Source organism: Musa acuminata, chromosome BXJ2-4 (genome assembly GCF_036884655.1).
Source record: "Musa acuminata AAA Group cultivar baxijiao chromosome BXJ2-4, Cavendish_Baxijiao_AAA, whole genome shotgun sequence".
Lineage (NCBI taxonomy): Eukaryota > Viridiplantae > Streptophyta > Magnoliopsida > Zingiberales > Musaceae > Musa > Musa acuminata.
Window position 1 is genome coordinate 8469504 of NC_088341.1, and position 17580 is coordinate 8487083.

General features: G+C 42.4%; 1 protein-coding gene and 1 long non-coding RNA gene across 2 annotated transcripts; both read right to left on the bottom strand.

The window, feature by feature from the left end:
- Positions 1–8903: 8903 nt before the first annotated feature.
- Positions 8904–12337, bottom strand: LOC135609862 (uncharacterized). The gene is made up of 2 exons (XR_010485954.1): positions 11880–12337; positions 8904–9444 (listed from the first exon to the last, which is right to left on the bottom strand). It is a non-coding gene; the product is annotated as an uncharacterized LOC135609862 (long non-coding RNA).
- Positions 12338–14442: 2105 nt separating this feature from the next.
- Positions 14443–15478, bottom strand: LOC135608981 (fasciclin-like arabinogalactan protein 14). The gene has a single exon (XM_065102070.1). The coding sequence runs from the start codon at positions 15476–15478 to the stop codon at positions 14600–14602; it is 879 nt and encodes a 292-aa protein (XP_064958142.1). The 3' UTR covers positions 14443–14599.
- Positions 15479–17580: the final 2102 nt, after the last annotated feature.

Genomic DNA, 17580 nt, shown 5'->3' on the forward strand with positions numbered 1-17580 from the left:
TTTCTAGTAGGTGGATAATATGATATGTATCATCTCTCACCAAACATCTTGTCAGCCAAACATATCAATCAATTGACATTGATTTGGTATCATCTCAATTAATTTAATATATCAATTTAAGTTCAAAGCACGATAATAATAATGCTTGATGGTCTGATGCACCTTTCAATGACTGAATAAACACTAACGATTTCATGTAGTTGTTTCACAAATTAACACCTCATTTGGCTTCAACGATTAATCGATTTCTTTATAATAGAGCTTCAAATGTGTTTTCCTTGGTTGTCTTATCACGGATGATCGTTGTGCACCTATAATATATTCATCAACGGATCATTTTCTATAGGCTACGGTATAGATAAAAACATAAACCATCTTAGCACCTTTGAATCCCAAGGATAACACCTAGGGGATGAGGGTTTAGGGTAGTATTGGACTTTGATTGGATTCATAAGTTTGCACTTTAAGTTTACGGGAACTTACTAACGCGTCCGATACTCAGTGAGCAATCGTTTATAGATTTGTGATTATTCGTTTGTCTTCTAAAATTCTTGTTTTCTCTTTTATTTCTTTTTTTTTTGTACACCGAGTATTTGCTGAATTATTTATAAAGTTGTTTTCTTCGTAAAACATTGGGACTTGTTTATCTCTCGCCTTCGAGCTAGTCAAAATTTTTTTTACGGGTTTTTCGGGACTTGAGCAAAGTTGTAATTAGGCTAATCTTTTGTGAACGGATAATGCAATGATACCTCACGACTTAGGCAATCTTAACTAAGTTTGTGACATTAGTGCAAGAGTGTCTCACAACTTAGTTAATTTAAGCTAAGTGTATGATATTACTATAAGGGTACCTCACGACTTAGACAATTCTAACTAAGTCCGTAATAGTTTGTCAAATAAATCAAGCATACTATGCTTTAATACTTTTCGAATCCTCCATAACACTTTAATACTTTTCGAATCCTCCATAACTTAAGCATTAGAGGAATTTTTATTAAATATGCTTAGGATGTAATTTTTACTCAGATCCTTCTAGTTTCCTAATATCATATTCGCAATAAGGCATGCTGGACGTCCGAACTCTTTGATGTATCAAAGAACCTTCAACTTCATTAATAAAAGAAAAAAAATTAATTTTCTTTGAGAAGTGGATAATTATTTATGGTAACTAACCTTATAAATTCTTGTACTAGAATATAACGCATGCCAAAGTCAATGAGTTAAAGTTTAATCTTATGACACTCAAAATGCATTTTCAATTCTTTTATTAATACATTTGTTAACCAATTGATGTCTTCCTTTACGTGTGTCTTAGTTTGAACTTAGTTTAGGATCAACATGTCTACTTCAAGATTGTCAAATCCTATATAACTTTGTCTCTAAGATTTAAAAAAATGGGTAAAGATTTTTAGAGTAATTGTGATTAATGTTGGTTACGTAGAGTAATTGTGCACTTCTCTCGATCTTGACTACGTTCGTGTTGTGTCAAGCCCGCTAACATAGTAATAGCTTAACTAGTTAGGTTATATATATTGATATATCCATCATATAAGTTCAAGATATTAGTCAGATAAAGTTAAGATATCGATTGAGCGATTATAAATCGATCGAGTGGCATAAAGTATCAACCACATAATATCGAAATATCGATAGCATGAACCAGGTTCTTAGTTTCATATCAACATTCAATCTATAAGTATTCATACCAATGCTTCTATCGTGATATTTCCATAACTTACTTGGTCGTTACCTACAAGTACATAAAGAAAATCATCAGTCTGTCATGAACGGTCGTCACGCACCCGCAACAATTCCGTTCAACGAATCGTTCGTCGCTCTCATCTACATGTACAGCTACTTGACAGCCTGTTTTGCCTTGGTTTTGAGTCATTTTGCTTGTAAAAATGTAAGTTCGAACAAGCTGTAGCGTTATAAAGAGACCGCTCACCGAACCGAGCAAAACAGCCCCAAAACAGCCCAAAACAGCTCCGTTTTCGTGTGCCATGAGCTGATTTCTGAAATCTGACTCCGCTCACCAAAACGTCAGCCATCTCAGCCCCTTGCAATCCCCAGGGTGGCATAGGGTTGGATGGGGCTTCGGTATAGTACCGGGTGTTGAACACTCATTCGCAAGTTCGCACGTTGCCTTGACGGGAACTTGTTGTCGTGCCCGGGACTCGGTGAGCAGTTGTTTGTGGGCTTGCAGCTGTTCGTTCGACCTTCTAAAGCCCTTGTTTCCCCCCTCTCCCTCTTTTCTCTTGTACACGCAAGGTGCTCGCTGAATTGCTTGTAAAGCTTCCCCTTTCCACGAGACTTCGGGACTTGTCCGTCGCTCGTTCTTTCGAACTAATCAACTTTCTTTTTTATAGGTCCTTTGGGACCTATGAGAGGTTACAAGTGGGTTGATCTTTGCCGAGCAATATTGTAAGGGTGGAGCATGACTTAGGCAACGCAAGCTAAGTTCGCATCTTAGCCGCAAGGGTGCCTCATGCCTTAGGCAATTCCAGCTAAGGCCGTGACATCATGGTATTAGAGCGGGCAAGCACTTCGAGCGAGCAGCGAAGGAACTTTGCAACTTCGCCATGGCAAAGCATCGTGGCGAATCAAGCAAGACGGGGCAAGTCGGACCCTTGCCCCAAGCAGCCGCAGGTGGGTTGCATGTGCACACTCGCTCTCATGTTGTTAGAGCCGCTCAAGAGGAGCGCGGCAGCAAACATGATGAGCGAGAAGTTGGCTACTCTCCGTGAGCGGAGGAGGTGCAATCTGGAGCGCCAACTGGGAAAAAAAGTCACAAGGAGAGACTCACAACGGCGAAAACCCACCTGGATATTCTTGAAGCGAGCGTGGAGGAACTCTACCATGGCCAACAAAGCCTTGTTGGGGTAGAAAGCTCGTAAGAGGAAGCGGAGTCCAGGATCGACAAGGTCGAGGCCCTAGTCGACCGACTGTCAGATGACACCAAAGACTCCGTGTAACACCTGCAGGAAGTTGTGGCAGAACTCACTTCAAGGGTGACTATGCTCACTAGAGCACTAAATGCAGGAGGAAGCAACACCCGCGTTGCACCGCCACAAAATTTGAGGGCACCCGAGCCTCATGGATATGGAGGGGCCAGAGATGCCAAAGAGCTCGAGAACTTTCTGTTCGACATGGAACAATACTTTCGAGCTACGAGGCCCGATTCTGAAGATACCAAAGTTTCTATAGCAACAATGTATCTGAACGGAGATGCAAAACTTTGGTGGCGAACCCATTGGGAGGAGATCCAACAAGGTCGATGTCGGGTTGACACATGGGAAGACTTGAAGCGGGAGTTGAGAACTCAGTTCCTACCGGAGAACACAGAGTTCGTCGCAAGAAGGAAGTTGAGACAACTCCGCCAGAGTACCACCATTCGAGACTATGTGAAATAATTTTCTGCACTAATGCTGGACATATAGGACATGTCCGAGAAGGATAAGTTGTTCAGCTTCCTCGATGGTTTGAAGCCATGGGCTCAATAGGAACTAAATCGAAGGAATGCCACCAATGTGGTAGGGCAATTGTTGCTGCAGAAAGGCTCACCGACTTTGTTTCCTCCGAATACCCAGGGAGAAGGAAACAACCTTCAAGCAATTGCCCTCCAAAACATTCTCGAGGCTCGGAGGCGAACAAAAGAAGAAGAGTTCCCACAAAGGGCCAAGCCCGAAAGGCAAGGCCCCGAAACCTGACGGATGCTTCTTGTGCGGAGGGCCGTACATAGTGAGGGAGTGCCCACGAAAACACTAACAGCTTCCATCCACCCTCCCAAACCGGACAAGGGCAAGGCTGTCGCTCTTAGTTCGAGTAGTTCTAAAGCTAGCAGCGACGATGAGGAGTCGCAAGGACCCCGGATGGGAGCCATGCGTTTGTTGAATGCCATGCGGGGTCAAGTGGGGGAGAACCTGAAGACAAGGCAACAAAAAGCAGGAAGTGGCGAGCTAATGTATGTTGACATTAAGCTCAATGGCCAAACAACTCGTGCAATGGTGGACACGGGCGCTACCCACAACTTTATAGCCGATCGAGAAGCAAAGCGACTTGGGTTGATCTTGGAGAAAAGCCCAAGTCGAATGAAGGCGATGAACTCAGAGGCCAGGCGAATCTCCGGATTAGCAAAGGGAGTTCCCATCAAGATCGGAACATGGAGCGGGAACACTAACATGATGGCGGTGCCACTGGACGACTTTCAAGTAATTCTTGGAATGAAGTTTATACACGCGGCGAAGTTGGTGCCTATGTCGTTTCTAAACTCCTTGTGTATGATGGAAGGCAATGACCCTTACATGGTTCTTGTCTCTCGGAGAGGAACCAAGGAATTGTAATATATATCAACGTTACAACTAAAGAAAGGGGTGCGAAAAGGTGAATTAACCTTCGTGGCTGCGATGAAGCTAGAGCCACTTGACGAGAAGGCCATTCGAGAACCTGCTGTGGTGGCGAACGTCCTGAAAGAGTTCAATGATGTTATGCCACCCGAGTTGCCGAAGACTCTTCCACCACGCAGAGGCATGGATCACAGCATCGAGTTGGAGCCAGGAGTGAAGCCTCCAGCGAGACCACCCTATCGCATGCCCCCGCCAGAGTTGGCAAAACTCCGAAAGCAGTTAGGCGAACTGCTAAGCGGTGGTCTCATCCGCAGCTCTAAAGCACCTTTCGGAGCTCCAGTTCTCTTCCAGAAGAAACAAGATGGGAGCCTTCGACTATGCGTCGATTACCGAGCCCTTAACAAAGTGACAGTGAAGAACAAGTATCCCATCCTGCTCATCGCGGACTTGTTCGACCAGTTGGGCAAAGCCAAGTATTTCTCAAAACTTAACCTTCGGTCGGGGTATTGGCAGGTGTGCATCGCTGAAGGCGACGAAGCGAAGACTACCTATGTGACCAGGTATGGAGCGTTTGAGTTCTTGGTGATGCCTTTCGGCTTAACCAATGCTCCAACCACGTTTTGCACTCTCATGAACCAACTATTCAAGGAGTATTTGGATAAGTTCATGGTCGTCTAGTTAGACGATATTGTCGTATACAGCCAAACGCTCGAGGAGCATGTCCAGCACCTTCGGACAATTTTCAAGATTCTCAGGGAGAACTCTTTGTTCATAAAAAGGGAGAAATGCTACTTCGCCCAAACGGAGATCTTATTCTTGGGGCATCAAATCGGTAATGGTTTCATTTGCATGGACAAATCAAAAGTGCAAGCAGTTGCGGAATGGCGAACTCCAAAGAAGGTGCCAGAGTTGAGATCCTTCCTTGGTTTCGTCAACTACTATCGACGCTTCATAGCGGGGTACTCGAAGCGTGCAACTCCACTGACGGAGTTACTGAAGAAAGAGCAGCCTTGGAAGTGGTTTGACAAATGTGAAATAGCATTCCAAGATCTGAAGGCTGCTGTTATGGAAGAACCAGTACTCAAATTACCAGACTATTGGGAGCCTTTTGAAGTCCACACAGATGCTTCAGACTTTGCTATTGGGGGAGTACTCATGCAGGAGGGTCATCCAGTGGCCTACGAGAGCCGCAAACTCAACGAGACCGAGCGGCGGTATCCAGTGCATGAGAAGGAGATGACAGCGGTGATCCACTGTCTCTGAGTTTGGCGACACTATCTCCTCGGGTCGCGATTTATGCTGAGGACTGACAACATCGCTCTGAGTTATTTCCAAACTCAGAAGAAGCTCTCCCCAAAGCAGGATTTCCTAGCTGAATTTGATATGACAATGGAGTATAAGCCTGGGAAGGCAAATGTCGTGGCCAATGCATTGAGTCGGAAAGTGGAGCGTGTGAATGCCGCACAATTGGAGGGCGGAGGCCAAGCAAGTTAATTGCACTCCAACTTCTTTTCCAGGATCAGGGATGGACTGTATAGTGACCCCCAGGCAGTTATCCTGATGCAGCTCATCAAAGAAGGCAAGGCACGACAATTTTGGATTCAGGAGGGACTCGTTTACACAAAAGGGAATAGGGTTTATGTTCCCCGAGTGGACAATTTGAGGCGTGAACTCTTAAAAGAGTGTCACGATTCCCTTTGGGCTAGACACCCAAGCATTCACAGAACATTGGCTCTCGTGGAGAGGGCCTTCTACTGGCCGAAGATGGGGACTGATATGGAGGAATATGTTCGAACATGCCTTACTTGCAAATAAGACAAGGTGGAGCAGCGGAAGCCAGTGGGACTTTTGGAGTCGTTGCCCGTACTAGAAAGGCCGTGAGAGAGCATTTCCTTGGACTTCATATCAAGCTTGCCACTTGTAGGGAGACTCGGATCGATACTCGTGGTGGTCGATCGGTTTTCAAAGTATGCAACTTTCATTGCTGCCCCCCTACACTGTTCAGCAGAAGAGGCGGCCAAGCTGATGATGAAGGATGTGGTGAAGTATTAGGGAGTCCCGCACAATATCATTAGTGATCGAGATGCTCGGTTCTTAGGACGATTCTGGACCGAGCTATTCAAATTGTTGGGGTCAAAGTTATACTTCTTTACAAGCCTCCACCCCCAGACGGATGGCCAGACTGAAAGGATAAACTCGCTCTTGGAGCAGTATCTTCGGCACTACGTGAGTGCCAACCAACGAGATTGGGTGAAGCTGTTGGACATTGCCCAATTCTCCTACAACTTACAGCGGAGCTCTGCATCCAACAAGAGCCCCTTCGAGATCATTACAGGATAACAACCGTCGACTTCACCCACCATGGCGATTGGGTATACTAGGAGTAGTCCGTCAGCCTACCATTTCGCAAAGGAATGACATCGAAATGCAGATATTGCGTGGGCTTACTTGGAGAATGCGGCAAAAAGGATGAAGAAGTGGGCAGACTTGGGAAGGCGACCGCAAGAGTTCAAAGTTGGCGATTTGGTGTTGGTAAAGCTCCAACCAGCATCACTCCAATTCTTTAGGAACAAAGTCCACAAAGGATTGGTGCGCAAGTATGAAGGGCCCTTCCTAATTATCAACAGGGTAGGCAACGTCTCTTATAAGTTGCAGCTGCCGATGTGGTTCAAAATTCACAACGTTCTTCACGCCAGCAACCTAAAAGCCTACCACTCGAATCCGCAAGATGCTTTCCCAAGTGTTCCAACTCGGTTACCTCCCATCATAGCCTCCTACGAGAAACAAGTTGAAACCATTCTGGCGGACTGCAAGATAAAGCTACCCAACAAAGTTGAGCAGATAGAGTACTTGGTGAAGTGGCGAAAGCTTCCCCAAACTGAAGCTAGTTGGGAGCCTGAAGACGCCCTACGACATGAAGAAGAAGTCATCAACAACTACCAACAAGCGTCGACGAGGGCGTCGACAGTTTAAGTGGGGGAGAATGTCACGAACGGTCGTCACGCACTCGCAACAACTCTGTTCAACGAACCATTCGTCGCTCTCATCTACATGTACAGCTACTTGGCAGCCTGTTTTTCCTTGGTTTTGAGTCATTTTGCTTGTAAAAATGGAAGTTCGAACAAGCTGCAGCATTACAAAGCAACTGCTCACCGAACCGAGCAAAACAGCCCCAAAATAACCCAAAACAACTCCGTTTTCGTGTGTCGCGGGCTGATTTCTGGAATCTGCCTCCGCTCACCAAAACGTCAGCCATCTCAGCCCCTTGGAACCCCCCGGGTGGCACAGGGTTGGATGGGGCTTCGGTATAGTACCGGGCATTTAACACTCATTCGCAAGTTCGCACGTTGCCTTGACGGGAACTTGTTGTCACGCCCGGGACTCGGTGAGCAATTGTTTGTGGGCTTGCAGTTGTTCGTTCAACCTTCTAAAGCCCTTGTTTTCCCCCTCTCTCTCTTTTCTCTTGTGCACGCAAGGTGCTCGTTGAATTGCTTGTAAAGCTTTCCCTTTCCGCGAGACTTCAGGACTTGTCCGTCGCTCGTTCTTTCGAACTAATCAACTTTCTCTTTTACAGGTCTTTCAGGACCTGCGAGAGGTTACAAGTGGGCTGATCTTTGCGGAGCAATATCGCAAGGGCGGAGCGCGACTTAGGTAACGCAAGCTAAGTTCGCGTCTTGGCCGCAAGGGTGCCTCACGCCTTAGGCAATTCCAACTAAGGTCATGATAAGCCATCCACCATATATTAGATGGATGGTTGTGATCAAATAGAAATCCATTTCACCGCACATATTTATGTCCCAAAGATTAAACATATTATAGTAGAGAGCTTGGTTGGGTAGTCATATATTTGCCCTTATAAATAAATAGATAATATATTACTTATTAGCAGTTTTCTAATAAAATCAACTCAATCAGTAATAACCATGATTATCGATAAATAATTTGAGTTTAAAACATAAGAATTTTCATTACCCCCTTCATTGTATTAACAATACAACATTTGATCAAATGATAACTAACACTGATTAGATAGTTAATAACTATGTCATATCATATCATAAAACGTTAGGGGTGCTTAATGGTGAATTTTCAAAATTTTTTTTGAACTTTTCTCAGAAATACTCTCATTTTCAAAATTTCCTAATGACGTCCTCTTTGCCTGAGACATGAAATATCTTTCGATCATCTCTCTCTCTCTCTCTCTCTCTCTCTCTCTTTAGTTCTGACTGATTCGGTTAAAATATTTTTACACTGTTTTCAATAATTTCAGAAAACACTGTAGCACTGTATAAGAATATTGTAACTGTAGCGTGCGTAAACACACTATAAATATAATATTTTTTAAATATAAAATTTGAATAAAAATATTATTTTATAATGTCGTAATCATTTTCCAATATTGTGGAAAATATCATAACACAATTTAAGAATATTATAATTGAAACGAGAAAAAGGAGGAAAAATGAATAGGTGATCGATTGTCAAATTAAGAACATTTCAAATATTAGGAAAAAGGCAGACGATATTAAGAAATTTTAGAAATGGAGGCACTTCCCATTAAAAGCCCAAAAACAAAAGTGTTTTCTGGAATTCGTCCGTTAATCTATACAAATTTAAAGAAAAAAAAAATCTATAGTAACTTATAAAGGCAACTCACGAGACCGCACTCTTAATGAACGCATCCAATAGTATAGACTATATCACTACTTCAAACAGTAGTCCACCTTGATCTAATCATGATCTGACCTATTTAATCAGAATACAAGGAAGAAGAACATGGAACAAGTTGACTCGGAACTTAACAACGTTCTCATAGTCTCAAGGACAAGTCAATCTCTACTGCTAGCTTCTTCCTATCATCCACACCGCCATTGCTGGTAGATCCGAAGCCGTCTGTCTTCTCACGGATGGCCAAGGCCAGCTCCCGGCGCTGCATGGCGAGGCTCCGCTCCAGCTTGTGAGCGTTCTGATGACCTCCTAAAGCCTGGGAGCTGTGGAACTTGCGGGGGCAGTAGGAGCAGGTGAACATCATCACTGGCTCCGGCAGACTACTCCATGGCTGCAACCCCAGCTCCAGATTCAGGTCATCATCTGCGTTCTTGAGTCCCAACTCCATTGCTCAATCATCTAATGAACCGGAGAGAGCAATGCTTGTGTGTGTGTGAACTGTGGTGTTATATAGCTAGAAGAGAAAGGATACAAGACAAGCGACATGAAGAAAAATGACAAGGACAAGAAGAGAAGACACTGTATTCAAAAGGAAAACATCTATGAGCAGACTCAGCAATGTTCTTCACGATTTTAAAATGTCATTGAAATATTTTCTGCATATTGTCACATGCATTTTTTTTTTTCTGAACAAAGAAACTTAAGGGAGCATGACAAAACATGCAACTGAGTCGTTAGTTGCAAAGTTACAAAAACGGGACATGTTCAATTTTTTGCATAATTGTCACATGCATGTTGACATGTTCAATTTAAGCATTAATTTTCATTGGAATTTGTAATTACCAATTTGTGGTGTTCAAGAGTCTCAAGTCTAAATGGCAATTTCTCAAGAACTCCAAAAGACAAATCCAATATTATCAATTATTTGTTTCCGGTCAATGCAATACATACTGTTCATAGGAACTATCCAAGCTGTGTAACACAACAAAAATGAGTGACCGAGATGAACCAACCGCATGGTGTAAGAAAGAACACAAGCCTCATGAAAGCTTAATTTTTGTCAAATTCTAAACAAAAAGGTTTTACTGAACAAAGATACACAATTTTGAAGGAATCCTTCCGCTCAAATTTGTTGTAAAATTCCCTATGTTTATTATGATAAATTGACTGAAGTTACAGTGATTTCATCTCATAGCACTATCCATCAGAAAAGCCAGTCAGTTTTTACTGGTAGGTCCTTCTCATCCACTTATCTATTGAGATGCATCTGTAACTAGAGGACATACATCCATATTGTCATTTTGGACATGTCAAAATACTGAGATCATAAGCTTGTGATGCTCAACTCAGTACCATGCAGAAAAATTTGCTCAGTGGGCAAGAATAATTCAACACATGCTTGATGTGCCATGATACATCCAAACAAGTCTAGACCATGCAATTCTTATCATTTCAACCTTCCCGAATTATTGGGTGGTGACTGGTGACAGGAACAGAGACCTTGTACCATATGACAAAGGGTCTGCTTCACCAGTGGGGCAGTGAGTCAGTTGCGGTGGCTAGAGAGAAGTTGCTTGCTTCCGTGTGCATGTAACGGACCTAAATTGATGGAGACAACACTAACAAAGAAAACTTGCTGGCTAAAGAGAATGTATTTGCCAGCAATCCGACATTCTTCCATGTGATAGCCAGAAATTGACGAAAGAAACGTGCTGGCTGAAGAAGCAGCCCCACATCCTTTTCTTTTGTGAGCCCATGATGTTTCTAGACCTAGCGTGACAAGTTCAAACGACCAAATCTTATTCTGTACCTAAAGCTGCTCAACAAATGACCACTTCATTGTTTAAATTGTGCTCATCTCGAATTAGTAAGAAATTCCCAGTATCTAAATTATACAGTCAAATGCCATGGATCAATATAAGGCTTGAAATACCATACGATATAGATTATATTAACCAGTCCAACAATCCACCAGTATGCATACCAATGTAAATGACACAAGACATCTACCACCAAATGAAGGGGGGTTTAGGCCCTGTACAGGTTATTTTTTTTATTGTTTCAGTTTTTACTTTCAGAAATTTCTGAAATCCAGTACACTGGTACAGATCAGTATGATACCGGTCTAAGCCTTGACCAGTAAATGAAACTGTGAACCTTCCATTAACATCTAACGAAATGTCCATGTTAGCAATATTAGCAAAAAAAGGTCTACATTTCTGTTTAAACAAGGCTAGCATTGTCAAAAATAATTTTAAAAGACTATGTATATCGATCCTCCTCGAGCCTCATATTAGCAGGAGGCTCGTTCTAGGGCGTAATTTGTTTCATGTTACACTAGAAAGCCAATCCAAACATAACTTCAATTGTGCTCAACTCAATAAAACTCAACGCTAACTAAAATGACTAAACATATGTAACATCAGATGAGAAGTAAAGGATGTCTTTGGCCAATACATCTTGCAAGTGGGAGGGTCAGTATTTTCATTTGATGAATGTAGTTGCTATCATTTCATCTAAAATCTCAAGTCTTTACACAAGACAAAATTTATGCATTTATATTCTTGATACTAGGAGAGTCAATATTTTCATTTGATATTTGTTTAATTATTTATTGTTATCATTCCATCTAAAAACTAAGTCTGTATATAAGATAAAATCTATTTATTAATATCCTTCATACACTGTGTATGAGATGATAAAACCCACTTTGATTCAATGTTCAATCATCGATTGCTATCTCTCCATCTAATCGTTAGTTCGTTCTCCAAAGACAGTAACACTTCAATGATTGACATATTTCTTCAAATAATTAACATGCATCTCGCTGTAAGACAAGACAAGAGGGGTATTTAGCCCAAATACCTTTTCCTCGAGGTTGAATCCGGCAACTTCTCGTTCCCACCAACGAACAGAGACCTTCGTGAATACGACGGTCAGAAAAAGAAGCAAGAAGCTGCCACGGATCGGTTTCCCATCTCAAGGGCAAAGCGAGCATACGAAGACCATCAAATAAACGGCATACCATCCGCCGCGGGAGTCCACCAGATCCGCGATCCGGGTGCGCAGCAGAAGGCGGGACGAAACGGCACCGGAAAGTTCCAAGGAACAATAACTAGAGGATCAAGAAGCCGGCGATCGGGCGGCTGCCGCGTATGGGCGAGGCGAAGCGCATCTCGGCGCTCATCTACGAGGAAACGACGGGGCGCTTAAGATCTATTCGGAGAACGGCCGCGACCCGCAAGATCGTTACCGCCATGGGGCGCCAAGGCCGCACCTCTACGGCTTCGGTCTTCTCATCCTCCCTCTCCTCGGGTGGCGAGTTCGATCGGCTCCCGCCACAGAAAGGGCAGAGTTTAGTTAGTTAGTTAGTTAGTTATTTTGGTCTTCCATGTTAATTGGGATAGAAAATTAAATATTTTAAATTAATATACGAGCGCTTCTCAGTAAATTGGAACCATTAATTTTACATTTAAATTAAAATCCTAAATTAATATATTTGGGATGACATATTCCTCTCAGTACTAAAAATATGGCATGGTCACTTCTATCTTTGATTTAAAATATAATATCTAACATATATACAAAGGATACTAAATATTTTTATCATTGTCATGATTTAAAAAGGCATCTATTAGACTCCTTCCAATAATAATTATAAGAAACATATATATATATATATATATATATATATATATATATATATATATATATATATATATATATATATATATATATATATATATATATATATATGTGTGTGTGTGTGTGTGTGTGTGTGTGTGTGTGTGTGTGTGTTTTAAGAATAATGATAACATATTTATTACTGTTTATGTCATATTTTTTCGGGTATAATATATTTTTTTGAGTCATGAAATTTTTTATGAGATTTTTATTTTCGAATGAAATGGATAACTATTGATTTTTTACTTATTCATGATAAGATCTAAAATGATGAGTTATATATCTCACATCTAAAAAAAAACATTCAGAGAATACATTACGGCTGAAGATAATAGGAAAGGATAGAATTTATGGTAATATATTATTATGATTTTAATAAAAATATGGTAGTAAATACGTCTTTATTCTATTCACCATAATATTATTGGTAGGTATTTTTTTTGCATTTATTCTTGATTGACAAAGTATACAATTTTCCTATTTTATAATATTTGTTTGTGTAGATATATTTCATAATAAAAAATTAAGTTTGTGATCTTTGGTTCCATTGTTGTGTCACCTCGTTGAGAGGAGAGAGATATGGTTCCTCCTTCCCATTAGATTCTTCCTTGCGGCTAACCTTTCTCTCTCGTCATATGAAGTCTCCACTCACCACCCCTTCCTCCTCCCATCATCTCCTCCCAACTCCGAAGGCCAAGGAGTTTCCTTCGACGCTTCCCCAAATGGCCGTCCCCTCTGGCCCCGGCGGCCGCTCTGATCCCGCGGCAGAGCCTGATCCCTTCGAGTTCTTCTCCTCCTGCTCTCCCGGCTCCCTCCCGCCCATGTGCGCCGCGACGGACGTCTTCCTCGACGGCAAGATCGTCCCCTTCGGCGCTCCCCAGCCCAAACGGGCAGACGTCCCTAGCGTCGTCATCCGCTCGCCGAAGAGTTGCGCCGTCTCCGATGGCTCCGACCGGCGCAGCCGGTTCTGGGTCATCGGTGGCAAGAAGCCAGAGTATCGGAGGCTGAGGAAGGCGTCGAACTGCGACGGAAATGCGCTCCCGCAGACTCAGGTGGCGAGGCAGCCGCCGGGGTGGTATCTCTTCGTGCTCGGGTCGTTGCGCGTCCCTGCGAAGACGGATATGAGCGACATCAGGAGCCGGCAGAGGCGGCGGAGCGCCGCAGCCGGGGCTTGCGCGAGGTCGGACGGCGACGTGCTCAGGGGCGCATGGAGGCTGCTGCAGACTCTGAGCTGCACGGCGCTGGAGAGCTCCACCGACGTCATGCCAACTCTCGAAACCAACGGGAAAGGCATTAAATTGGCAGGGGCGGGACGTTGGGCGTCACGAGAAGAAGCACAAAGTAGGTCACGGATGTATATCAAAGCAAGTAATTAGGTAATGTTATCTGTAGGAATACAAGGTGAGGTTAATAAATGTTACGCTTGCAGGTGTGTCTTAATTCATTGTTTTAGTAAGCTCCAAGAAGTGGAAGTAATGAATGAATCAGTGTCTCATTAGTGTTGGGATTGAAAGACTTTGTTGCCTGGAAATTAAGAAGAAGAGTGTTGTCAATGGAGGAGATGCTTGCTTTCCCAGTGAGCAAAGAAGGCTTCATCGAGTTGATTCTGACTACAAGCAAGCATGGAATAGCTGCTTTTATAAGCTCAAAAGTAAAACTTTGGCAATTCATATAAATCAGAATTTAGATAATCCACATGAATAATGCATAATTTTAATGCAATTGTTCTAATATGTCGTAAATATCATATGTAATTACGACGGCTAAGAAAGCCTTCTAAGATACATATAGTTAATGATTTAGATTGACCGTGCGCCAACGTGATACCTCCCAAAACCATGCAAGAGATATGCATGCTTGGCCATGCACGTAGCTAAGAGCTTCTCCTAATCGACTATCATTCAGAGAGCGCCTAACATGGCGAAACCCATGGCAACAGCGAGCCCAACACCAGCACCCACCCGGTCCGCAGCGGATTTCCCGCCACCGTCGCCTTCCGGGGCGTCGGCGTTGTCGGACGGAGCTCCCGCTGGTGATCCGTCTATGCCCGCTGAAGCCGGTGCGCCCGATGGCGCTGGCGCATCATCCGTCTTTCCGCTCGGAGACTCCGCATCAGATGCCCGCGGTGACGCCGCTTCGGACGGGGCCTCTGAGGGCGCTGCTGTGGGTGGCGCAGGGGCCGTCTTGGGCGCCGCCGTCGGTGTAGGAGATGACGCTGGCGGTTTCGTGCTTTGGTTGCTGGAAGCCCCGCCGCTGAGGCTAGGAGGAACGATGACGCTGCTGATCTGGAGGACCGAGATGTTGTAGGGTTGCGTGGCCAGGACCTTCACGAAGTTGGCGGTGAGAGAGGAGCCCGCCACGGCGGAGCCGAAGGCGATCTGCCCGTTTTCCATGTCGGTCACGTTGAGGAAGCCGTTCTGGCCTGCGGCGCCGCCGCTGGCCTGGAAGAGTGTGGTAAGGATGGCAGTGTGGTTGGAGATCTTGTGGATCTTGTTGTCGTCGTAGTAGTCGAGGATAACGTGCAGGGAGAGGATCTTCTTGATGGTGTCGATGGGTTCGTCGGAGACGGACGACACGGCGCCGTTGCTGACGGCGAGGATGGTGATGGTCGAGCGGCTGTTGATGTCGGCGGCAAGGTGGGTCTGGGTGAGGAGATCGTTGAAGGTGGAGAAGTCGGGCAACTGGGCCAGCATCTTGGTGATGTTGTGGGGAGCCACCAAGGGGAAGAGGAGGGAGAGGAAGAGGGTGAGGGTGAGGGAGGCGGCCGGTGCCAAATCCATGGCGGTGAGGTCTTGGGAAGGTGGAGAGAAAGGTGAAGGGAAGAAGAGAAGGGCGACGCTTTATATATACGTAGAGTTGGAGGGAGGAGAGGAAGAAGAAGAAGAGTGGTCGTCTATATTTGGATGTTGGTTGCTATCTTGGTCGGATATGGATGATGGGAGGGGAGGGGAGGGGAGGGGAAGCAGGGGGAAGTGTTGAAAGAGATATGGTTGACCTGGTGGGTTGGTCAAACTGGTGTTTCTTTGGGAAGAAGAAGTTTGACTTTTTCATTGAGGTCAATTCTATCTGGTCCGACCATGAGGTGTTGACTAGTCCAAAAAGAGTATATTTAAAGATATAATTTAAAATAATAATTACAATAGAATTTTTAAATTTGTAATTAAAATAGTAGTTACAAAAGAATATTTTGTATAATATAGTTTTAGAATCTTAGACATATGTGAAGTTATATGTTCTCATCTTAAAGGAATAAAATAAGAAGAAAAGAGTGCTTAATTTCTTAATGTAATTAATTCCAAATATGCTACATAAATACCTTGCAAATTGTAGCTTTTATTATAATGACAATATATAGCCAAAACCAAATATTTAGTGGTATTGTATTTGAAATAGAAAAACTAGCCACGTCAGATAGGCATTAAGATAAAAGCCATTGTTATAGAGACTTTGATAAGAATAATTTTTTGACTAAAAACTGCAATGGAATTAATATAAATTTTTTTATATGTATAAAATTATATAATCACGTAAAAATATGTACAAAGCAAAACGACTTTGAGTTTCATAAAATTATAATATCGATATTTGATATAGTTGTGATATGAGATTTGATCCTCAAACTTCATAGTTAGAGATCGAAAGATATTATAGATGAAAATTCCATCAATATATAGTTATCTATAAATATCAATACTCAATAATCACTTTTTTTCAAAGATGTTTCGATTGGAGAGTATATTACGAGAGGTGCGGTGGATTGATTAATCTATCAACTTCATTTGATCTAAACTATTGATCAAAATATTACATTCAGGTTAATTTTAATCTTAGTCACTTTTCATCTAAACTATTGATCAAAATTGATATATTATATTCAATTTTCATCGATATCATAAATTTAACTTTCCAAGTATAATTTGGTTACTTCAATGAGATTTCTAAAAAAACACTTACACCAATTTATAAACAAATATAAAGAAATAATACATCATCCATCTGTCATCTGTAAGTCACACACAGAATATATGGAAGCTAACACACACTCCAGTAACTTAAATTTATAGATTAGCGATTGTATCGATGTGTTCGATCCCATTAGTTTTGACCAATTTAATTCACTCTAATTTAATTAAATTTGACATGATAATTTTTCATGCAAGAACTAACAAGAAAACTTGGAATGGACAAAATATGATGTTGGCAAGGTCACTTAGCAGCTCTGATTCGTCTACGAGAAGAAACGATGTAGGCCAAAGTTAATATTCTGTTTAGTCTCTCATATGAACAAATATTTGAATCGATTTATGACAATTTGATGAGTTTATTGTTGACTTGTACTTATGAATTCTGGATCAGTGATTTGCCTTACGGAGAAAATTTTTGTCATCACTCTCTTTTGGGACTTTCATGCACAAATGAGTTGGATCATTAGGTAAGATGTCACAGTGCTTGGATCCCCACATTTCTTGGGGTGTTATCACCCATTAAAGATTTAGATGTGTATTTTGTTAGATGTATTCAAGAAGTTTTCACAAAGCTTGAAATGATTGATGGCAAATATGGTTTATAAATTTGGCATATCTAATTGTTTATGGATTGATGCGTGAATTGCCTTTTGTATTTTCCTACTCCCAAAATTCTCCAATCTTCCAGCATCAAAATATAGGAAATATATGATGTCACAATTTCGTCTCCTAAGTAAAAAAAGATGATTGTGAAGGTATATGTGATTAGATTAGTCCATTATTATTATTATAAAGCGAGTTAAATATTTTTGGTGGTATGATTTAGTCTTATCAAGTTAATAGGTCAATTATCTCGTCAAATCAGTTTGAGATAATTGGTATTAAACCAAAGCTAATAATAGACATAGTGGGGAATC

Bases quoted from the DNA above. Each gene is read 5' to 3' on its own strand.
- LOC135608981 (XM_065102070.1), bottom strand. From the start codon at position 15,478: ATGGATTTGGCACCGGCCGCCTCCCTCACCCTCACCCTCTTCCTCTCC.